Raw genomic sequence first — 25,438 nt, forward strand, 5'->3', positions numbered from 1 at the left:
AAGCAGCAAAAAATATACAAATAAAAGTGGGTATGACTTAAGACAACAGACTGAAGGAGCAACATTTATAAGCATAAATATTAGTCAGTTTTAATCAAAGAATATACCCACCCATGCTGTTTGTGACAGATGTCTTATTCTTTGACAGAGACTGTTCCGGACACCACAGGTATATTTACTTGGGCTAATAAATGAAATAATTAATACACATTCTACGTTAGAAAATAAAAATAACTCTGGAAAATATGACATCCTATGAACACATTCCAGGTGATTGCATAAGTAAAGGGAATTATTCAGTGCCTCTGAAAATGGTAGGAATGTTGTCAAAGGCGTTACAGAAAGAAACACTAATGCAATTCATAAGTGAAATGCTATTATTCGTTAGTGAGAGTCTTGTAACAGTAGGAAGACACTTCAAGTGAAAATACTCAAATAGCACATCAGTGGCCAAGATTCTTGCAGTAACACATGGTCCAAGGACATTACAATGTCCTTTTCTTGACTTCTATTTTCTGTGATTGTCTCAGCAAATGAGAGTTGACTTATGCTTCAAAGTTTTATGGAAAGACATAAGAACAGAGTATTGCAAGAAGGTGTAAAAAATGTCAGGTAGCTCTATTCTAAGTGGAACAATATGTAAATGGGTAACAAGTTCCACAAACGAATCACAACTCAACTACTCTTCCCTCTTACTTTGCTTTTCCATTGCCATTCATTCCTTTGTTTCTTTGCTGTAATAAAAATGTATGCACTAGGATCACCAGTTTTAGAGCGTTTCTCAGTTCTCTTGGCATTCATGGTAAATAGCAATAATTCTCTCTCTGCTATCTTCAATAAAGGGCAAAGAGCTCTCCTGAAAACTACAGTATTACTGACACCATCAGTAAATTCAGCTAACAGCTGAAAACCACATTAGCATACACAAATTTGTGAGTAAATATAATCTTATCTTAAATATCATATGCATAAGCAGTATAATTGAACTTCTTGGATTTAGAACTGCAGTTTGAGTGACATATTATTCCCTGTTTTTTGTACATTGAGCTAGTATATAGGACATATGTCAACGTTAATTTCTTTTGATACACCTATTAAAGCAGTGATCTATATTGGTGGGCTGTGTTCGTATGATCACATTGCTTATTTTACTGACACTTTTACAAGACAAAAATTCAAAGAAGTTGACTTTGTCTCAGTAAGTTCGGTAATCTTTAATAAAATCTAAGAATTCACTTCAACTTTGTGTAAGTCTAAAACTAACTTGAACACCACAGTCTGTATTATGTAGTATGTGATCTGCCTATTAAAGGAGCACATTAGTGTCAGAAACAGTGTGAGCCACAGGAAATGCATACTTTTAAAATAAACTGGTCTCCTATGACAGGTACTCTTATTTCTAAGTTTCAGGGACTCACAGAAAGCCTACAGCCATTGCAGACAGGACAGCATGAAGGCTCTGAAGGTCTGCCAAAGCCAGTTCCCGCCCTTTTTCAGCAGTGAACACTAACCTTGCAAACTCTCATGAACCAGATCCTAGCTGTAGGATTTTGCTTCTGTGAAAGCTATAATTAATACAAAGAATTAAAATTTTTCATACCTGAACTTTTTGCATCACCACATAATCAGTAGAACTCATCCTAAAAGACACTAATGTTAAAGTGTGGCTTCACATTTGTTAAACAGCATACTGGATTCAACAGCAAGGATGCCCTAGAAGCTTGGTGACGTGGAAGCTGAGGTTAAAGAAACAGGTCTCTTTTATTCTGGTATTTGCCTGCAAAGCCTATTTGAATTTGTTTTCAAGACAAAGGGATCTTGAAATCACCAGTCAGAATAATTAGCTATATATTCTGCAAAATCAAAATAGCGTGCGTGCCTGTGTGTCAAACAACTATTCCCACGTTCTGCACCCAAAAAGGAACATCATTGCAATCACCCCATTTTTAAGTCTTATATGCAAATCCCGAAAAGGCTGATTAAAAGTGATTTATGGAGTTGTGTCAAACAGGAAGGAAACAAAGCTGGAAGGAATACTCCGAACTGCGAGAGCGTGGTTTAAAACCTGAATATAAATTGTAGCTGCTGTAGCTGCCCATTCCACAGTCACCGGCCTGCCAAGCCTCTGGCCTCAGATATTGTAGAATTTGAGATAATTTTACCAGAATCCTCATCCAGACCCCAATTTCAGAGTAGCAATATACACAATCTGCTGAACTGAAAGCCTGGCTTTTAATCATTTGTAATTAGTATTTTTAGAGGGTTATTTCTTTGGTTATAAATTTTCTTAGTTATAACGGAACACTGAAGCAACCAATTTATTTTATGACAAAACTGTGGCCTGTGAAGAAACGAGGTGGAAGAACAGAACGGCAAGAAGTCCGGCAAGAAGGAGAATAAACAAAAACAAACCCAAAAACTGTCATTAAGGAATCAGCAACTTAATCTTGTTTTGAAGTGGGTGTAATTAATTCAGGGCTTAATAAAAAGACTCGATAACAAAGACCTCAAATGCTACCAAAACCAGCTTGTTTCCATTCTGAATTTCTCTTTTTATTTGTAAAGACTGGCATTACAATCGAAAAGGACTCAAAATGGAGTGATGTACACATCATTGGTGTTTTATGATGCAACTGATGGAGTCCCTGAATGGATATTGCTTTAGCTTTGCTTTTAAAAAATAATTTAACAAGAAAATCTTCAACTCCACTATCAATCACAGGTGGCAGAAATGAAAGAAAGAAAAAGAAAAGTAACAAAAACTACTGTCAAATTTGTAACATATACATTGTTGGCTGATGACACTTGTTCCAGATGTACAATAAAGCCCACAACACTTTATTACTATGGATATAATTACTGTGAATGTTTTTTCATGTTGATCAACTTGCTTCTGAAGGTTGTTTTCTTGATTGTTTTAAACTTGCATAATAAACATGCAATGAAACATTTCTTGTTAAAGTGTTTTTTGCAGTCTTGTTTTCATACAAAGATTTCATAAAGTTGCAGTGTTGTATCAGAGCATTACCAAAATAAGAGCAAAAGCTAAAGAGGAAGGTAAGTGTGAAATGAACTGGATGACAATAACCTAATCTTGTCCTGAAACACTCCAGTCTTATGAAAAAGACGTGCACAATCAAATCCCTTCCTCTCAAACCCACCAAACCACAAAATAAATATTAACCTGGAAGAAAGAAAAGACATAAAGAAAAAAAAAAAAGATGTCATCATTTACTCATCTTCTGCATAGCTCAACCCACATATAGTAAGGCACTATTTCCCCACAACAGTGTCCACAACAAACTTTTACAGTGCTCTGCGAACTACGTATAGTTCCTTCCAGAGTGATGAAATAAACAGATTGAGTGAGTGTTGCTACCATGTCACCCATGTGTGATCTTATAGACAAGGGCATCATCTGGCAGTTTCAGATATAAGCTGTCTCAAGTCTCTTCTTATGTGTGCATGTTATGTATAGGGATATCTTTTGTGTGTGCAAGTGGTTGGTTTGTTTTCCAGAGTTGCTGTTATTTTTTCACTGTTCTTTACTCCAGAGTTCTCAAAGCAAATACGCAAGAAAATAAAAGTGCAGTTGGGTCATTAAAAATAGAGCTTCGATGCTCCAAAAAGCTCAGAGCTTTGGGGATTTAAGAAATCTGTTAGACATTCCCAAAAGAGTTGGGAAACACATGGACATATTTTCATCTGGAAATCCTATCTCTGCTTAGTTGAGCTGGTCTTCATATTGTTTTCGGAAGCAATCACCAGCAGGGAAGAACTCCCAGCATCGTTCTTGATACATTTTCCATACGTAAGATTCCTGAAAGAAACAGTTTAAATATTTTAACTTGATTCCATAATAAAGCACCAACCATGACCTTTTTTTGAATTTATATACTACTACACTTCTTTGGTTCTCTGAGTATCAGGTTGTTAAACATCAATCTAAAAAATCGTGTCAATGAGTTTGAACAGTTTAGAAGAGCTTTTAGATTTTTCTCACCTAGTCAAAAAGCACTAGAGAAACAAACAGAAGAGAGCCACATAGTTTAGTTCTTATTGGACATATAGGAGCACTGTAAAGCTCAGTTACAGCTGATCATGAGACAAATACCATGGTAAGCAGAGTATTTTCTGTCATAGAAATGTGACTGAATTTCTGCAAGTCATTTCAAAACATGCCTACACACAATACGTTAAAAAAAAAAAAAAGGCCTTTACAGGTATTTGTTAGAAGAGCAATACTTTCTGAATCACTGCTGGTATGGTTTTGCTTTACTTTCTGATTATTTGTTTGGAGGTTTATGCAAAGAAGATGCTTATAACTGCCCAAGACATGCATCAGAGTTCAGAAACCACAGATATGTAACAAATCATCCCTCTGATCCAAATCTGTAGGGCTATGTATATGATGCTTTTCATGTTTTTTGTTTTCTGATCTGCAACACAGGAACGTTTGCTTAGTCATCTGCAAGACTATGACTAGAAAAAAAACAGTAGTCTGTAAATCTGATACTTTTTTTTTTACTGATTTTAACTATATATAAGGAAGTTGAAGGAAGTATCAGAAGTTGGAAAGAATAACAGCAAAGAACCGTCCAGGGAAAAATTCTCTCACAGGTTTAATTTTAAATGTATGTTCAAACTCTTTCACATGGACTTATCCAGGAATGTCCTATATAGAGGATCATATATAATAAGATATAGATATAGATATAGATAATAATAAAGGACAAAGACTATTAGAAAAGAATCAACAGGGAGAAAATAAGAGTGTTGCTCTCACAGAATGCTTAAATGTTCTGCTTATCATTATTTTTGTTCATAGTCTGTATTTATATTTTGTGGAAGTAACAATTTAAGAATAACAGGTCAGATAACAAAATAGGAGTAGAGAATACTATAGAATTGATACTCAATCTAACATTAAACAACCAAAGTTGTAAGAATTTTTTGAAGAATAAAAATTAAGTTACTTGTCATACAGGGGCTATTTGTTAGAATACTCTTAGTTGTGACCAGCCTGAATGATTTTTATTAAGACTGATACTAAAATAACTGCTGACATTCATAGAGTTGTTCAACCTACCTGTCCTGTATGCTCTGTTTCATCTTTATTAATAAGATACATCAGAAAAAACCTACAAACAAAGAAACAGCTTTTATGAATACAGTATTTGGAAACACTGGGCAACCCACAGATGAATGGATATTTTTCAGCATGTACAGTGATAATGCTGTTCATGGGCTTACAAGTTCCAGAGTTCTATTTATGATAATACTTTCAGGCACATTAAATCTACTTTCCTGACAGTGTTGACATTCACTTTTTTCTTCAATTAATAGAATGCTAAAATGCAAGAGGTTCAGTTTGACTTACAGTAAATAGCAACTCAGTTTAAATGAAGATTTTCTAAGCTTTCTAATCTGAAAATTGTAATAGACTTTTTCTTGCCTATGAACTCCAAAGTAGACAGAGAATAGTCACTGTAACTTTTTTTCCCCCTCTTCCCACAATTTGTAAGAAATGGTAAAGATGAACGAGAGATTCCTCTTACTGAAATTACAGGTTAGGGATATTTTACTAGTGTATGTAACTCAAGATCAACATGAGCAGAAAAGAACTTATAATTTTAAAAATAGTTTAGTCTTGGTGTTCTGAGATACCTGACAGTCACTAAGTGATGATTTCAAAATTTCACTCATAATAGACATTCTCTCCAAACATACGTAAAAATACAAAATATAATCATGTGAAAAAATATCAAAAATCATTTCATTAGAATGATGCACAGCTTGTTTTTCAGGTGGAAGTTCTTTATAAGGATGTTTAACTTTACCTTCTCAATATTTTGTGCACATACAGTACACTAGTTTATAGACAAAAAGTCACATTTCATCCATCACTCCATACTGACAGTTCTAGTATAAATTACACTTTGGCAATGGATTTTCATATGCATTTGACAGGAGAGGAGCAGTACTATACAATGATTGTGGACCTGATAAATTATTATATTTCTAGATTTAAAAAGACCAGGTTTAATGGTCACTGATGCTCTGCTTGGATTTTCCAAAGGTGGGTTTGATGCCCTTGGTCTGATCCCTCCCTTCTTTAGCATCTTATTCCATTCCCTCTACCTTACTTTGTCCCAGGTTCTACTAGCCAGCCTCAGCACCCCGCTCAAAATATTTTTTCCAAGGTATGCGTTCCCTCTTTTGCCTTACTCCTTTGCTTATGCACTCTCCATCATTCTCCAGGCCAGGTCATACTGTTCCCCTGTACCTTACACAACACACTGTAAAACTCAACACATGTTGAATTTTACAACGCCTCCACAGCCACATACTAAGTTCCTGGTTTCCATCTCATAGTTCACACAAACTTGGTGTATCACAATGAAGCTGGAAACTTTGTTCTTTTCCTGCTCCCACTGCCACAGAATTATATATTCAAGCCAAACAGCACTGATTCTTACTTATGCAAGAGAGCTAATCAGGTACTTGCAGAGCCTGCAAGGGTCACAAGTTAGTGCAGAGTTCATTTTTACTGTACTCACAAATAGTTGGCCAAGTTGTGCTCCTGTAGCGTGTGTGTTTCAAAGCCATGGGGCACTGTATCGAAGTAGTCATTTCCTATTCCACAGATAAAGCACTTTGTCTAAAAGAAAGAATATAGAGCACTTTATATATACTCCTACCCCACTTTGAGAAAAGACCAATAAAGATGTAACAATTTTCTTGAAAATGGCAATGCATCCTGTATAATATGAACTGAACAGAAAAGCTTTTCTTTTAACGATTGGGACTCGATACCTCAGCCAAAACACTCAAATAGAAGTTTAACTGCCATCAGAATAGCTTCTTACTGTTCAAGAAGAAATAAAAAAATCTTTGCCAGCTGTATGTGAACAGGTATCCGGAGAAAGGGTGGTATACAACAGTCAAGGCCAATTTTTTTTCCTTTAACACTGCAACACTCAATGCCACGTTGTGCTTGTCCAGCTGAAACTGAATATGCTCCAAGTTTAGATGACAAAACCCAGTAGGCTTGCAATACTCTCCTGAGTTCTCACAGTCAAACAACAGAATAGAAAACCACCAAGTACTTGATAATTTCATACATAGATTAACCAAAGAAAATTACATCTCAGATGAACATAACAGTGTTAGCATCCTGTGTTAGAAACCTCTAGTCTGAAGCTCCAAAAGATTTAAACAGTCACAGACATGTAACTCGTTATAATATACAGCAATGTACAAAAAGTTTTTTTGTTTACAAAAACAAAGACACGGGTTAGTCTAAACTTTAAGAAGTCATGACAAAATTAACTGTTAGGATTTTTGTCCGAATTTTTGTTAATTTATCATGGACAACAAAAAACCGGCCACAATTAACCTAGAGGTATTAAAAAAAAATCATACTAGGAATTGACAAACAAATCTAAAATATGCTTAGAGCAAAATATCAACTTAGACAACCTGGATGTGTCTCCCATGCAAAAAGACATGCAAGGTAACAGCTAGCACCTGTCAGAGCGTAGCATACCTCATTCACAGGAGGCAGCAAAGAGTGGTAAATGCTATTCAGAATCTGAATGCTAACAGCTTTCTCTTCTTAATATTGTGTAAAAAGAATAATACTGTGTACTAACAGAACTACTTACGTAAGATCTTATATTTTGATAAAAAAGAAAGTCAGTTAAAAAGGTATCTCAGTTATTAGTTCCATTTAATGAACTGACATGTGAGAGCAGAATCTCATCCAGGACACTGTATAATATTGAACCATGAAAACTGCATTTTCCTCTTAGTTTAAAAAACCCTGTCCACTAGGAAGATCACATTTTAAAACAGGTATTAATGAAGCCTGAAAACAGGGTATGGTTCAGCAATTGATTGCTCTTACCTCCATGTCTTCCTTAACTTGCTCTTGCTGATCTCTTAACTCACCAAAAGCATCAATAATTAAGCCTAGGGTTTAAGTTAAAATGATAGTTAGTGTCCAAGAACAGAACCACAATAAAGTATATTTGGAAATCCAGGGATAACTAACTCTGACAAAGAGTGTTAAACAAGAATCTTGTGCAGAAATAATAGAAGCCAATATACATTCCAAAGACCACAACAAAAAATCAATATGTGAAAAAAAAATGAGCAAGTCAAAGAAAATGGCTACCAGTAACATGGCTGGCACTTCCACGTGGAATTATAAAACCAGACAAGCAGACTTCTGTTCTGTTCACAGTGCTCTAATCTTGATCTGGTCCATGAAGACACACGGTTTTACAGAGATAGAGGCTTTACTATAGATAGAATACTACTGTACTTTTAACAGAGTTTGGGTATTTAGTACATGGCAGATGCAAAGAGGCCCAGAGCTCTTTGCAACCTCTCTCATTATGGCTGTCATGTAGTACAAGATTCCACCGACAGAGCTGTACAGAATTAAGGGGTCATTTCAGGGAGATATGGAAAGAAGAAGAAAATACACCACAGGCTCTATGGCTCATATTATAAATTTTTTATGATTCTCCCTTCACTTACACCAATATAAGTATGGATAAATGCCATAATCATTATGGACAGTACTGGGCTGTAAAACTGCTGGCTACCACATGAGAATTGTAGTCAAAGCTTGACAGCTAAGGCCTCTACTCCTCAGTCACAGAATGAAAAAACAGTAAGATATGCCACTTCAGGCTATAAAAAATCTTGTACCCTCCTCAAGCCCTTTAAAAAACTTGTTGCTTGAGTAAGAGTTACAAACAATTTACCACAAGCTCAGAGTCGCCTTCTGAATTTCCTTGTAGGCAGTGAGAAAGCACCCTTGCTGTTGTCAAAATCATGATAATTTAGCTAACTATTAGACAGAAAGCAATAAAGTATCACTATGTATAGCAGCAACTGGACCTAGCAAAAATCACAGCATGTTTCTTTCAAAATCAATACTATACTTCTGTTAATTCGTGTGTTAATGTGTGTTAATTTAATAAAAGATAATCTTCTGGGCATACTTGAAAAACTTTTGAAGGTATAATATGTAAACAGATGGGACTTTTACATGGTTTAGGTAAAAACTTTAAACATTATTAATACAGACATAATAGAAAAAAACCTGACTTCCCAAAATTCAGTATCCACTTTGCAGATTACAACAGTGAGCCACACTATCAGTCAAATAGTTTCACTCAAATTCAGAAACTAACCTGATGGCAGCCGACGTGCCATTGTCATTAATCAGGATGTACTAAGGCTGTTACATATCAAGCACCTTTCTTTACTCTTTGACATTATTCATATAAGCAGGCATTGCACCAACCAGAGGTTTTTATATAAGAAAAGATTAAACTTCTTAAAGTTATGTTTCATTTTTCACACCATTTCCATCTATCTGCAGATTTGTCAGACAGTCAAGATCATTAGATGCTGGCAGAGGGAAAACTGACAGCACCCCCTACTGATTTTGTCCACATCAGCTCACAAAAGGTGGATTACCTTGAAAGTCAATTTTAAGGTATGCCCTAAGACTTCTAATCACCTCTCTTTTATAGGACCATTTACAGGAGGCTTTTAGAAAATGCAATGAGAAGACAGAAGCTGTTGCGATACCAGTATTGTTACAGCAGAGAGCTTTTTTGGATTTCTCTGATCCAGTTAGCGCCTACTGAGTTTACAGAGACAAGGAAGAACAGCATATGGATAAAAGACAGCTGGGTGTAATTTACTATATAAATCTGTGCTTCATGACCTGCCCTCGTGTCCTAGGTTGAATCCTAGGTGTGTGATCACTGTAGCACTAATATCTTTATACAGCGAAATAATGCTTTCAGGCTCACCATGGGTTACAAACAGATACCTTGAATAATTGCAAGCAGGATGACAATCACAAAGAAGAAGAAAGTGATGTCAAAGATAATACGATAGATTTCATATTCATCTCCTGCTGGATCCTCTATTTCATCACCAATGCCTCCACCTGCACGTACTCCAACGTACATGTGAAACATGTAGCACTAAAAAACATAAAACAAAGGGATGAGAAGTTTGACTGCATCTAAAAGTGAAAATACCCACTGCTACAAACTGAGTAATTGGCGGATCCCGTCTATAGTCTAGCAGCTATACTACGTCAAGTCCTCTTTTTCTCCCCTCTGAGACTATGTGTATTTCCAAGGGAGGCGGACTGTTGGTGGGCAGCTGAAGCTGCAGTATTTCATGTTCTGTTACTATGTAGCAGTTCCAAAAGATCAAAGCTTCAAACACCCCAAGCCCAGCTGCACATCATGGTTCAGGTACAATCATTTCAGTACTGCGCAATAGCAAACACCTTTACCACCACAGCCATCTCCTTTGCCATTTCCCTAGCTCAAAAGTGAATTACTTCACCCATCTTTGGTGTTTCAAAGAAAAATTAAAACAAAACAAAAACAAACAAAAAACCTTTGAGAATGTTTGTGCAGGGGACAGGAAAATGATGGAAAAGTCTGAGACATGCTATAAAACTGTGACGTGAAAAGTATTATAATAGATCTCTCAGTTTAGTTATGGGGGGTGCTGACAATGCAAAATTTCCAGTTGATCATGCTATAATTTAATAGAAAACTATGATATCACTCCTAAAGTTCTGGAGCAGGAGATTGGTTCTTTTTCTTTACAGAAGAAAAATTTTTTTGTAAAAAATACAGGTCCAGGGTTCTTACTGTATCAAAAAGTAGTGATGAGAATAACAACAACTCCTAAAACCTAATAAAAAAAATCCATTATTTTACTTCTATGCCACACTTACTCCAAAATCCCCTATATAAGAAACTGATATAGCAACATACAACGCTGAGTGACCACGGGCTGAAAAACATAACAATTTTTAGAGATAGTTTCTATTTCACCATTGAAGGTCAGTCATTATTTAATGAATAAATGTAGTGTTAGTTATCTAAGAAGTTTTAAAAGTTATTTTTCTATTTCTAAAAATAAAAATAAAAGTACAGAAAAAATATTTTTATTTTTTAACATCGCATTGCAAGTCTTACTGCTTTTACAGAAAATGTCCTAATTTTGTAGTATATCACGTTATTCTAACTCATTCCTGTCCGATACTACATACTGCTATGCAATAATAACACTATTATTACACTTTCTGTAAGTGTATTTTAAGAGAATTACAGAGTAGATCAGGTCAGAAGGGACTTCAGGAGGTCTCTGGTCCAAATCCTAGTCCCAGCAGGGTCCACTACAAGCTTTGATAAAATTGCTCTGGGCATTATCCAGTCAGGTTGTTACAACCTTCTAAGGATGCACAACCTCCCTGAGCAGCTTGACCCACTGCTTGGCTGTCCTCAGTCAGAACAACTTTACCCACTTTATGTCCATGGTGTCTTCCTATGCAGTGCTGTAAAGAGCCTGGATTTGTCTTCCCAATAACCTCTGCAGGCACTGGGGAGCTGTTCTTATACACCCCCACACACACTCTACACACACTCTACACACACACAGAGGTTTCTCTTCTTTGGACCAAACAAGCAACAATTCCCTCAGCATCTGACAACTTAACAGCCCTCTGCTGATTTATGTTCTGGTTTGCCTATGTCTTTCTCGTACTGAATGTCCCAAACTGCACAAAAAAATAGTCATACTAGTCTGCTTCCAGCGTGTACCTAATTACTGGGTTTTTAAATGCTGTCAGTTCCCTGGAAGTGATTCATATTGCATAACATACTGAAATATATTTAACTTGGGGTACTTGATTGCTCTTAGAAGGCCATAAATGGCAATGCATTTTAGAAATTCTTCGTGATTTAAGCTCTACCTACCATCCAAAATGGTAAAGCCTGGCACTGTCTCAGTAAGTCCAAAATAATTTTCAGTGGTTCTGAGCACAGGAGACATTTCAGTAACAAAATTGCCAATTGAAGATAATCATGGCAATTCATGCTAAGGGAAATTGAAGGATTTCCAAGCTTAAACAAGTATTTCAGTAACTAAATTTCTTCTGAAAGTCCTTGTCTATAAACTGACAATCCTCCTGAATGGCCCACAGAAACTAAAAATTCAGAAGTACTGCCCTTTGACTCAGCTCAACTTCACAGCTTGCAGTTGTTTTTCATTTTCTGAGAGATTACAGTGAAAAATATCATCACATTTCTTCTACTCATTTATAGATGTGTTTAACACATACAGGGTATATCTAGTTATTAGGGATGATCATTAAATTTCTTCCTTTGCCTTCAATTATAGTCTTTATTGTTGCTGGATAATAACACATCTGTAAGAATAGGAATTACCAGAAGGTCAGGACAGAAACATAACAGTTTAAAAAAAATCCAGAAAGCAAAATAAGACTTACTGTTAGCATGTCATCACATTTCATGTCTGGCATATCACCATCTTCACTCTTATTGTAGAACTTGCGAAAAAAATTGAATGCCACTACTGTATACAAGTATACTACTACTGCCAGTAAACCCACTGTTAAGACAAGCTGGAAAACAAAATTATAGAGTGGGTATAACATCACCACAAAATTATGCTATAAAATTTTCTTTGCTGAAGAGAAGGACAGTAACAATAATCTATATGTACTAGCAGAAGGCAAACTTTCTTTACTTTGTCTCTGCATGTCTTTATAATATCTGGTAATAGATAGGCATATTTTCACACAAAGATTGTGCATTTCACCTGTTTTATTTTGAAGGAAAATTAAACACAATTACAAAGACAAATCTTGCAAAATCTAGTGGATACATACACAATGAAACAATCCATTAGACCCACATAATCAGACAAAAATATCTGAAAGTTTACTACCTAATAGTAATGGTACTACTTTTAATATCACCTATTAAATAATTGCAATATAGTATTTTTACCAATTTAATACTGAAATGATTTTGTTTACATCTATTAAACACCAAATATGTTCCTAATATTTTAATATCTACTTCAGAGAAGCAGCAACAAAGACCCCACTGCTCAACAGCAGATCATTAAAATTTTGCCTTGAGCTTTATAGAAAACAGCTGGAGGTGAACTGTAATATTCTGCAAAATGATATTTCACTTGCATAGCTGCCAGACCTAAAAAGTACCTTATCATAAATAATGCCTCCTTACTTCAGAGACAATTTGCTAAAACTTCAGGACTATTTTTAAAATGCAGAATACTTCTGCCTTCTATTTCAGGTGCAGACTGATTTTTTTTTTATTGCTTTTTTGTTCTTTTAAGAAAACAGAATTAAGCATTTAATAAATTCCGTTATTTAAAAGGCAAAGGATGCAGTATGCTGATTTCTATAACTTTTCAAGACATAGTTTATGTTGTACTCATGAAAATTAAGTTTGCCATATAAATTAAAACAAATAACAGTTTGTCAAGGGAAGTTCATACTTAAGTCTTCTCCATGTGCTTCACTAGCTGTTTTAAAATATGTAGTGTGCATATTTAAACGCGTATTACTTCCTAAGAAGTATTGACAAGGATAGTGCATTTGAAGGCCAAATTAAATTAAATCAATCAACCTTTGCACTTATAGAAAATCAATGCTAATGATTTTATGTTTCTCCAGTAACAAACTTGCTTAAAACAAAAATGAATAAAAGCAAAAAACCCATAAATATCATGCTACTAATGAATTTGGAAATGGCACTCACCACCAGAATTCTAAAGCACCTACACTGTATTAAGCGAGAACCGAAGTCCCATCTTACAATAGCACATTAGTACACACAACAGAGAAGACCTTTATGTTACCATTCCCTGCCCACTTGAATAAGAATTATATAAACTGTCTTACTGGAAGATCTAAGCAGACAAAGGATGGGATTTTTTCATCATTAAAAATTGTTTACAAAAGTCTTTTGAACTAGGAAGGCCATCAGTCTTGGGGAACACTAAGTCACAGGTTACATTAATTATCATTTCTACAACAGATCTCAGTAGATGAAAAACCTTAGTTATTTTATTTAATTCAGAAATGCAATTTCAGACTTTATAGCTTCTTTAAGAAAAGAGTTCTTATCGTCAAAGAGCTGAGTTTCTCAAACAGTTCTCTAGCAGAAAGAGTAATTGCGTCTCAACTGGACGTTTCTTCAGACAAATCACGAAAAAAAATCAGAGACTGTCAGTCATGCATGCTAGTCATGTTTTCTTATGTTTATAACTTCCATTGCCTAGTTTCCCCATTAACCCAAGTTCTACAATTCATGATGAAAGAACAATTCTGTTGTCAATCTGTAGAGATGCTGATTAAAGTCATGAAGTGATCTTTCCTGTGTACTCCTTAAGGAGAAAAGCCGAAAAGAGATGACAGTTGATACCTGTTTGCCATTGTGGGTCACTGAAGACAGTATAGTTCGTAACGTCTTGAATCCCATTGCAATGTCAAGGAGATGAGCAGCAAAGAAAAAATTGTTGTAATGGCCAAGGACTGACATGGTCATGTACCACGCTAGGTAAAGGAAAGACTAGCAGAAAAAACAAGTACATCACAAAATAAAACTCATGACTATCAACTTTAGCTGAATTCAAAACACTAAGCAAAGTTAGAAATTGCTTGAGTCTGCTTTACTTTAAATAGGAAACAATTTCTCTGTTTTCCATGGAAATTGCTAGAGTTCTTTGAGAATTTTCTCCTTTTGCAAAAATATTAAATCAGCAATTACAGAGTTCACAAGACGTGGTAAAAATTTACATATTCTATATTTTCATTTGCAGAAACTAATTTTGAAATTGCTAAACCCCTATTTGTTAATGTTTCTAATGTAAAAAGTTTTTTCTTATTTAAATGATTCTTTGTTTATGGATTTCTTAATAATTACATTAAAATATTAAAGCCCTAAAGTTTAAGGTGGTTAATGACAAATGCAGGACTCTGAGAGCAACAAAAAGAATTTATCATTAATTCAAACTACTAAAACTACTACTTAAACAAGCAAGTATTATTCAAGCAGTTTACCAATTATTACTGCAGATGTTTATTGCTTCTTTTCCTCTATCACTTAATTTTTATTGGACTTAGAGACAAGTACATACTTTTAAGACAAATGACAGTCGCTCCCTTAGAAAAAAAAAAATAATCCTGAACAAATTCTAACTCTTTACAGATCGTGCTGTCTGTAGACCTAGGGACTTATTGATCCACACTTCGCAGCTGAAGTCAGATTGCACTTTCATTCTCTGTCAGTCCTAATGCCAAAACTGTTTTTTCCCCATCCATTTTTCCACCAGTTAAATAAGCTGAGTCAGGCAAGCAATAATCCTAAGACTATTAATAATAATATTGTGTATGACTCCTTAAACTGCAACATATTTTAGTAGTCTTGTTTATCATTCCTTTATTTGTTATTTTTAAAGACTATTTTTTTCAAATTATTAAAACCATCAGCCTTATTCTGTGTCACATCCTACTACCACTTTAGGTGATACAAATTTTAGCAGTTCCACATACATTAACTATACCAATCTGACTGTGCTCCAGGAATATTCAAGAGTTCATAAAGTTTATGCACAATATGAAAACAACAATTAGAATTTATATAGTAAGTTTTCTAATTCCACAGTGCAGTGCTTGCTCATTGCTCCTGCATAAAGTATATCAGAAGAGGGGTGGGAAATGACTGAGGTTCTATAACTAGTATCTGTGTAACTGGGAAGAAAAGATTTTAGCAAAGTCTTTTTAAGCCTCCAAGATTTTCTTTACCCATGTAGTAAATTAAATACAACCCAGAGTATTTCTCACCTCCCTTTGAAGCACATTGGGTTAACAAGCACATATTGCTTTTTAGGTGAATACATACATATGTATACATATATATACACACTAATAAACTTACATTATCAGTGAAAACAACTCCTAATTTCCACATCTGATACTTAACATCAATGGAATTTAGCCTGTAAAAATAAAGACATTGCATTTTATATCAAAACACAATCTGTAGGAAGTGTATCGTCATATAAACAGAGGAGACAACTGTTGATCTATTTCTTCAAAAGCTGAAATATATCAGAACCTTGTTCTAATTCACACTTTATTCTGGAATGGGCCTGTCCAGAAAAAAAAAAAAGCTGAAAAACAAATTAATAAATACTGGTTTGGATTCATCAGACCTAATGCTGCTTGATATTTACAATGTCATCACATACGAGTGACATGAACTGTCTTTATACTCCACGGAGAAAAAAGATACTTTATTTTTTTAAATGTCACTCATCTAAGCCTAGAGCAGGTGTCAAAAAAGGTCAGAGAATTTGCACCCCAAAATGCCAATTCTTTACCATTAATTATGACAGCATGCCTCGGGTGATATAATTAGATGATATTAAAAACAGACAAAGTGAGGTGAAATGAATCTCAAAGCTTGTGTCCTTTGCTTTTCCCACTGATATCAGGAAAAAATATGAATGAAAGAGAAATGTGTATTAAAAGCCTTTGCAGAAAAGGACCTGGCATTCTTGGTGGACAGTAAGCCAAATATAAGTCAGCAATGCACCCTCACTGCAAAGAAGGCAAATGGTACCCTGCGCTGCATGAGGAGGAGCGTTGCCAGCAGATCAAGGGAGGTGATCCTTCCCCTCTAACTCAGCACTGGGTCCAGGCCTGGGTTCCCAGCTTCTTCCACAGTTCTGTTATATTAGGTTTGCTATATTAGCCAGTTAGCCTCTTCTACTGCTGTCCTCTCTTCAACAAACTTTCCTGTTGTACAGACTGATATTACAAACTATTCTCCCCAATTTTTCCCTTGCATTTCTTTTATTAATACTATTAGGTATTAATTCTCCTCTATCAATACAAAATGCCTCAACTTTAGGCTACGTATTTTGCGCTACAGTTAAACCTATTAATTTGTCTAAAGCATTTTTTCCCCCTCTTTACAACTATTTTACCAAATAAGGCGTATACCATTTTCCTTGTAACTATCTTGTCCTCTCTAGGTTTTGATTTTTTCTTTTTGGAAAGGTTTGGATCATCTGTATTATATTGACGCACACAAAAAAATTCGAAACCTGGATCACAATTCAGGAACTAATATAAATAATAGCATGAAAAATTACATCCGTCCTACTTTTATCCTTAAAATGTGAGTGAATTCAGTGTTCCTGAAAGAGAACAGTTTTTGACAATGACTAAACAAGCAGAAATAATGCTGGCACGTGTCATACACCTGCCATAAAAGAAAGCACGTAGTACTCCTGTGCCAGGTATTTAGGTGGAATTGCATGAGGCTGTAGATGGAATATCAAGAGTTAAACTCTGGTCAATCAAGGTCTGATTTCCAAAACTCTTACTTGCATAGCCAGAGCCATTAACCACATAAAAGCATTATTTGAATAAGTTTTATTTGATATCATACTCACAAAGAATACTTGTCATCAAAATATCAATCTCCTACTTGCATTATATGCACCAGTATTTAGTCTTTAACACAAATGAAAATTAACACCACTTTTACACATGAAAATAGAAGTCAAAAGACTCAAGTTGAACCTCCTGTATAATAGTATAAACATTACGTAGATAAAAGGGGAGTTACTGTAACTGAAAAAAAACAAAACAAAACCAAACATTGAATCAAGCTTAGATCAAGACTCTACTCCAAATAGCCTACAACCTATTTTAATTAAGAATTAATTTTTCCTTCTGAAGTTCATTAGTCTACTTGAACAAAAAGGGAAAAGTAGAAGAAATGTAGTGAAATTCTTCTGACTTATGAAAGATTTGACCTTTACTCTCAAATTTAAATATGGCAGATATTTCATATATACATCTTACTTCTATGCAGAAAACACTTAGTTGATACAGTAACTCATTTAGGGTCACTTTTTTTACCCTTTATTCACAGTGAATTATACTTTTCTGCCTTCACTGAACTTCCACAAGACTATACATTCAGCTCAGAGCAGGTAAAAGAGCACAGTTGTATTATTAATGCTCTGTAAAGACAAAAATGACATAAGCACAGAGACTAAAGGTGAGTTCTAAAGTCTGTTATCTAGGTAAACAAAATTCATCAGACTTTAATTTTCTTTTTTACCATTTCACTTGTTTTTTTTTTTTTTACCTGTGCAAAAATAACAAATGACTAGGTTAATAAATCTAAATCTTCTCATAAGGTGGCACAAAGCTGTTTTAAAGAATGAGAGTTGATCACAGTTTACTAGGCACGTTGATGGCACGGTCAGCAATTCATTTTGCTTCATTATTCCCTTCTGTAGAAACTAAAGCCTAAGGTTTCACCTGAGTTTCTTCCATGGTGACTCAGGCCATAGTCATTGTGTTACATTTACCGTCTGATTAGGATTGCAGGGGTGATATTTGTACAACAAACTACATACACTAGAGAAATAAAAGCTGTGAGGGTTTTCTCTAACGGGCTTTCAAGTTTGCAGTGGTGGAAAGATACACCCATAATAAAATTCATATCTTGAAAGAAATTATTAGAATCATGCTAGTCCCAAAGGTCCCCAAACTGTGCTATGCCTCAGGTACCACAGAGTCAAAGATAAATCTATCATGCTGCCATTTAATCAAAGCTATGAATGCTTCCTGAACAATCAAACAGCTTCTCCAACAGCAGTCTAGCACAGCTAAGAGCTGCTGATACTGTTTTTGTCATCCCCAAGCTATAAAATTTTCTAGCCCCAATTCTGAGTTATTAAATAAATCAGAATTAATAAAAAACTCTGTCTTATAAGAAAAAAGAAAAGGTTAAGAATGGTAGGAACAGTTTCTCATACTGTTCAATAACATATTCAGGTGGTAAAATGAACGAAAACATGTTGAAATTTATTTCTGAAAATATTATTGCAGCAAGTTCATTTCTTTATTCTCATCCAATACCCCTCAGTTCTAATGCCAGACATACTCTTGTGACTACATTCCATCTATTTATATGTTCAAATATATATATATATTTGTCTTATATATGAAACACTATGGACAGGACTGCTTATGGACAGTCAGAATACTCTCTCAGGAAATGGCAAAAAACCCCAGCACCTGGGGAACCCATCCCTAGTCTATTTAATTAGGTGATTTTATATCATACAAACAGCAACAGCTGTAGAGCTCCTAAAAATAATGTGAATACTGACCTATATGGAAAAAGGAACTGTTCATTTTTCCATATCTTCACTTCTTAAAAATAAGAATGATAAGGATAGCAAAGCAATAAAAACATGCACAATACTGCATTCTCTTGTTTATTGCTGATCACTGTCTTGATCAAGTAGCTCAAAGACCACAGAACAACAGTTAGGAAGGTAAAGAGACCGAGAGGAAATCCTCACTATAACAACACCTCTGATAAATAACTTTCATATTTGTGTCTTTCATATTATTCTCTCAAATACACTTCACCCATGCTGCAGCTAGTTTAACATCATCCACCTTAGAGATGAAACTTATTGAATGGAAAAAAAGAGTGCACTGTCTCAGTCCCAGCATACAAATTTTAACTGTCTTTACTGTCTAATCTACAGTGAAGCTCCAAAGGCATCATCCTCCTTAGCTGGTTATATTTAAATAATACTGCAATATATAAAATTAATTATTTTAGTACATATTTCTCAACTTAGATACACATATTTTAAAAAATGCTCATGACTGCATCCACAAGCTGAATGGCTATTCCAGAGTTAAAATATAACAGTACACTGAGCATTTTTTATGCAGCAGTCTATCAGTGGGATGGGCAGGAGCTTCTGAAGGAACATGGCCACTTGCAAGTAGAGTGCTCTGAGCCCCTTGCAGAAAGAGAGATGGAAGACGATCCCAGGTTGTTTGCCCATAGGAAAGGGCAGAAACTGAAGGAGCTAGGGGTCAAAGAGTCAGAAGAAAAACCTGGTTCATTTGTATTGAGAATGGAAATGCTACATTTTCCATTTCCCTTCTATGTTGAGAGAGACATAGGTATCTGGTCTGGCCTTAGTCTGGACCACCTTGTGCTGGCACATGCAGAAGCAGAGGCACAAGAATTGGGATCTATACCAGGTCATATTATTCTCCACTTTTTTTGTCTTGAAGAGGTGCAGTAAAGGTTCAGCTCCAATGCTTTTCCCACCTCTCTCTTCATTACACTGTGAATAGATTTCAAATGTTAAATCTGGAATTTGTCTAAATTTTAGTAGCTTCACTAGTGTTCATTTTTGAAACTGGTAAATAGGTAAATACATTACCTTCCTGAAGCACATGCATTTTATATAAATGGTTCTGTAAATTTCTGTCATAGTTGTTTATTTTCCCAAAGCATATTCATGTCTTATAAGTATGGAATGATTTCTCTAGGGAGAACATGAAATATGGATGAGGTCGTAATTTTTTTTTTTAATGGAGTAGTTTTAATGGAGTATATGGTAGCAGTGTGGTAAAAAACTGGCATCCTTCAGGACTGATTCTGAATTCAGGATTTCATCAGCCTTCTCCAACTGCTTCATTTAGTCTGCTTTTTCAAGAGTATTCACAAAAACTTTATTTGAAATTTCTTCAAAATATGAGTCGTGAGCACATAGAGAAGAAAAAGTAGTTTCATTTTCTTTTTATTCCAATAATAGAAGTAATATAAATCAATTTTTTTCGCCCTAAACTCAAGTGTGGGTCCTATTATAAATCAGCAGATAAGAAAGTATTCTGGAAAGTACTTCTCCCACAATATTAAATTTTATTTAGTATTGCAACGTCACAGAGTTCTGGGGCCTTAACACTGCACCTGACTGATTAGATGGACTCCAGGTTTATTTATCCATCTTTAAAAGAAATGGATATTAAAGTTCACATTTTTACAAAAATCAGCTCACGCCTTCCATGCAATTCATATCTACCAGTGGTCCCACTGTCTATCTCATATAATCCTTACAAACTCATTGATAAAATGTTGCTTTTAAAGAAAATTATAAATAAACCTTTACACTATAATCTTTGTAGCATTAAAAGTCTATCTGTTAAAATACATTCTATTTAGTATCTTTTTTTTATAACACAATTTTTATTTTTGCTGTGCTTTACAAAAACTTAGGATGTCCCTCCCCCAAGACAGAAAAGGAATGGAATTACCCTGAATTTCCAGGGGCTTTTTTTTCAGGTCTGTCTCTCAGATAGGCAAATACATAGTTCAGGGAAAACAAATTATAAAAAAATGTGAAGACTAATCATCCATATTCCTACATGTTACTGTCACTATCACTAAAATTTATTCCATTGTCACTTACAATCAGAACACACAGTGCTGATTTTGCCCGTTCCTTCCATTTGAGCTAAACTCAGAGAACTATGAAAATGAGTTTCCAGCCCAGCTGTAATGACACTATCAAAACAGTGGGAATGTGATGCATTCAGCAGCTGTACACTAAACTAAATCATACCCAACAGTAGAGTCCTGCATTTATGTCCTGCATATATAACGGAATGAATTCACTATACCATTCAATTTAGGAATTTATTTATCTTATATAGCTATATATAAAAGAGCAACAAGAAAAGTCAAAGCTGAATGACAAACCTTGAATGATTGATTTTAACTTACAAAAAACCCCAGAAAGAAAGAAAAAAATCCAAACAACAACAGAAAAAACAATTACACAAACCAGAGGCAAATGCTTACACAGCAGATAAGGAGCTGTCCTTCTTTGGTTTCTTCTTTTCCCGAGCATCACTAAAATCGAGAGCAGCTTTGTCCATTCCCAGTAACTCACTGATCCTGTCACGGCCATAGAACTCACCGTATTTATCCATGACCTAAAGTGAGGAGGAATATTTGAGAAAATCATTTGGGTAGACCAGCTGGATTTTAGTCTGGTTTCTGAAGACAAGAGATATAAATATACAGTATTTTTCATCTGTTTGTTTCCATCTGTCTATTATATCAGTCACTATTCTTCCTTCATTGCTCAACTGCAATCAATTCAATAGAGGCAAGAAGTCAGTGTCAAAGATGTGCCTACTTATTTAATGAAATCAGGAAGTGGAAAGAAAACAAGCAGAAGGAGAATAACTAAATCAGTATCATCACTGACAGAAAAACATACACTGCGAGGTCACATGTGAAAAGCTCTGATCAAAATAAGATTTTCCAAAGACAGTATTTGATCCTTATTAGTTATTCCTTTTAAGAAAAAATAAAATTTAAAAGCCCCATATTTTTTCAATTTAAAAAGGTGTTTTAAGTAACTTGATTTGGAATTTTGGAATTTTTTTTGTTTCAGTATTTCACATGGAAATATTAATGAAAAATGTCCTCATTTATTAACTGCCTCCACTGCAGAATTTTCTGATCCTATTTTTGTTAATAATGCAACAAAACTGTGAAGACATAGAATATGAAGAAATCAAATGACCTTGAACAGAGAGTTACAGCTAAAAATGATTTTCAGTGAATTCAAACCATCCTCCATCTGTTTCTTAGAAAATTTAACACATTTCATTAGAAACTTTTCTGGAACTAAACATTTACTTGCCCTCATTCTCCACGAAAAAACAGCTCCTTCCTAAATATTATCTGTCTAATTTTCAAAAGAATACTCAAATCATACAAAATTTCAGATAACGAAATCATAACTGACTGACTCCTGTAGGTTAGGTATTATTTTAGGAGCTTTCTAATAAGCAATGCTTTAAATTTTTATCGACATTTTTGCAGATTTTTAGAGAAAAGCATATTTTGTCATATGCCTGAAGTAAACAGTGCTTCATGACTGTGGATCATTCAGTAGGGATTTAAGTATGTAAATATATAAATATCTATATAAGGGAAAACATGCTTTGCAAAATACTGCAGATCAGTTCTTCAGTCAAAGATAAAGTAACAGATCTTCCACACAATTTATACCCACGCAACCTTCCTTGACCTACTACATTGACAGAAGCAATCTAGAATTTTAACTTCTTTCTTGAATACTCTGTGCAAGCTATTCCCTCCTATTTGCTTGGATATACAGGTAGAAATATGTATCTAACAACAAATACGAGACAAAATACTTCACAAAAAACACTTCAACAACAAAAAGAATACACAACTCAAAGCATTTTTGAGTCAGGGTGACCTAAAACTGTAGAGAAGCAGAAGAGCTACTAGTATTTAAAAATGTTTCCAAAAGTGTGATTCAAAATTGACATTAAATGGTGTGAAGGAGGGAAAAATCTGATCCAACAACATCAACACCCTCTTTTTCAATCTTGACCAAATGCACTAGGAAGATTATTATTCTTGAAAACTATGGTATGTACGTACACAACATTTATTTTCTAAGAGTAAGTCTAGAAAACATGTGATATAAGCTTTGTAAGAAATGACAATTAACAGTATCTGCTTAGGGAGGACTATTTCTGAGAGAGAGAGGTTTTGAGATTATGTGATAAAAGCTCATCTGCACACACACACAATGGACCACAAAGAAACAATGGTTGGGGAGAGGCCAAAAAATCCCCTGCCCTGCTACTCCCACGGCCACCACAGGAGTCATGAGTCCATTACAGACCAAACTCCTCAAGCCTAGGGGAGCACACGGGCACAAAAGCCCCTGCCCCCTTGGCAGGAATCCAAATTATAGACTCCCGGTGAAGGTGTCCACCTCGCCTTGTCCCTCCCAGGTTTGTCCCAGGAAAGCTTCAGCCCCAATGTGTCCAGGAGTGAAACCATCACGATGAGTCTTTTGGAGTAGCTCTCCAGATCATCTTTCAGAGTAAGAGGGTTACTGCCAAGTGACTGAAGTGGGGAAAGGGGTTCTGTTTTGTTTTATCTTTCACTTTTAGGGAAAGGAGTGCTGTTTCATTTGTTTCATCTTTTTTTTTTTTTTCTTCTCTTCTTTGAAAGAAACTAGATGTAACTCAGAGCTGTAAATAACAGAAGAGCTGTTGTTCGAAATCAAGGACTCTTCTAACCTCATTCTTGTGCAAATTACCTTGAAAGGGAAACTGAAGGAAGATAAGGTCTGCGACTGGAGTCTAGTAGTCTGGCGTGATGCCTAGAGGAGCAGAGCATGCGCAGTAGAAACGGGTGAAAAGTTCGCAGACAATGAAGACCCCAGAGCGCCGTGCGCTTCCAAGAGAAGGCAAAGATGGACATTTGCACGCATGAGAAGATGGACATTTGCATGCGAAACGGGATAGTCATACATATGAATAGGCATGTGATGTAATCTCATGAATATGTAAACTCCATGATCATAAAAAGAGACGCTGGAGAATAATCGAGCTGTGCACTGATTTTGGAAAGGAGGCGGTGCACCCAGCACTGAATAAAAGTATACCAACTTTACAAGCCTAAAGTTTGTAGAGTTCTGGTTTTCCAAGAAACACAAGTGATGTGGGATACATTATGGGATGGCAAAAGAAGACAATTTGTGGATTGCACAGATGTTACAGGGATGGATGTCATAGGGTCATGATCATAAAAAGAGACGCTGGAGAATAATCGAGCTGTGCACTGATTTTGGAAAGGAGGCGGTGCACCCAGCACTGAATAAAAGTATACCAACTTTACAAGCCTAAAGTTTGTAGAGTTCTGGTTTTCCAAGAAACACAAGTGATGTGGGATACATTATGGGATGGCAAAAGAAGACAATTTGTGGATTGCACAGATGTTACAGGGATGGATGTCATAGGGTATGTTACATGTCATAGGATGTTATATGGAGGAAACGAAGGTAGGAAAAGGGATGGATTTAGGAGATTTGGGGAGGAAGAAGTGTGGGAAAATAGAGTGGTAAGGGACAAAAAGGACCAGATGCATGCTGGTCAGTTGTATATAGTTTGCTGATCAGGACAGTTGTCTGACTATGCCCTGTGCCTGGACATCTCAATCTGTCCTATCTTATTACCAAATTCCTTTCTAACCTTCTTCGGGGTGAGGAACTTCCTATTTTGTGTGCATGAGGTAAATACATTAACACACACAGACAAAACAATTTACATATGTTGCAATATACATACAAGTGTACACAGAAATTCTCCATAAAGCTTCATGAATGTATTTACATGCTGTATGTAGAAAAAGTTTGAAAGAATAACTACCCAAACCACACAAAATAGTTGTAAGCATGAGGTAAGGAATTCTGTGTATTTTAAAATGGTAAATATGGAAACTGAATACTGAATCAAAGTTATATTTCAAAGAAGTATAGTCCACATTAATTCAAATATGAAAAAAACATGCATTAAAAATTTTAATTTCATCTATATTTTTAAAAATAAGTCCTACCTTTCTTTTCACAAATTTGTCCCAATAGTTATTTGGAAAAGACCTGAAAAACACAAATAAACAAGATTACATTTTCAGAGATCATGAAAAGATGCAGTGGTTACTCAGATGTCACAGAAATTACATACTGATTTTCGATCTAAGAGGCTTTTTGTTGTTGCTATTGCCAGTTATCCATTTGTGAAGTCATTGGAATGAAAGTTGCCAAATGACGTTCAGCCTGCCACGTTAAAGTGTCTGGGAAAGAG

The 25,438-nt window shown here is 35.3% G+C and overlaps 1 protein-coding gene across 1 annotated transcript in view; it reads right to left on the reverse strand.

The window, feature by feature from the left end:
• Window positions 1-3,170: 3,170 nt before the first annotated feature.
• Window positions 3,171-25,438, reverse strand: part of LOC104500881 (ryanodine receptor 2-like) — a gene marked incomplete at its 5' end in the record, with an annotated part of 37,103 nt that continues 14,835 nt past the window's right edge. The window contains 10 exons of the mRNA XM_010144606.1: window positions 3,171-3,820; window positions 5,090-5,141; window positions 6,561-6,661; window positions 7,910-7,974; window positions 9,860-10,016; window positions 12,347-12,481; window positions 14,316-14,462; window positions 15,831-15,891; window positions 21,597-21,730; window positions 25,191-25,233. Of these exons, the coding sequence (XP_010142908.1) occupies window positions 3,725-3,820; window positions 5,090-5,141; window positions 6,561-6,661; window positions 7,910-7,974; window positions 9,860-10,016; window positions 12,347-12,481; window positions 14,316-14,462; window positions 15,831-15,891; window positions 21,597-21,730; window positions 25,191-25,233 (991 nt within the window). The remainder of the gene's footprint in view (window positions 3,821-5,089; window positions 5,142-6,560; window positions 6,662-7,909; window positions 7,975-9,859; window positions 10,017-12,346; window positions 12,482-14,315; window positions 14,463-15,830; window positions 15,892-21,596; window positions 21,731-25,190; window positions 25,234-25,438) is intronic.

The sequence above is a fragment of the Buceros rhinoceros genome, unplaced genomic scaffold (genome assembly GCF_000710305.1).
Source record: "Buceros rhinoceros silvestris isolate BGI_N320 unplaced genomic scaffold, ASM71030v1 scaffold19081, whole genome shotgun sequence".
Classification (NCBI taxonomy): Eukaryota; Metazoa; Chordata; class Aves; order Bucerotiformes; family Bucerotidae; genus Buceros; species Buceros rhinoceros.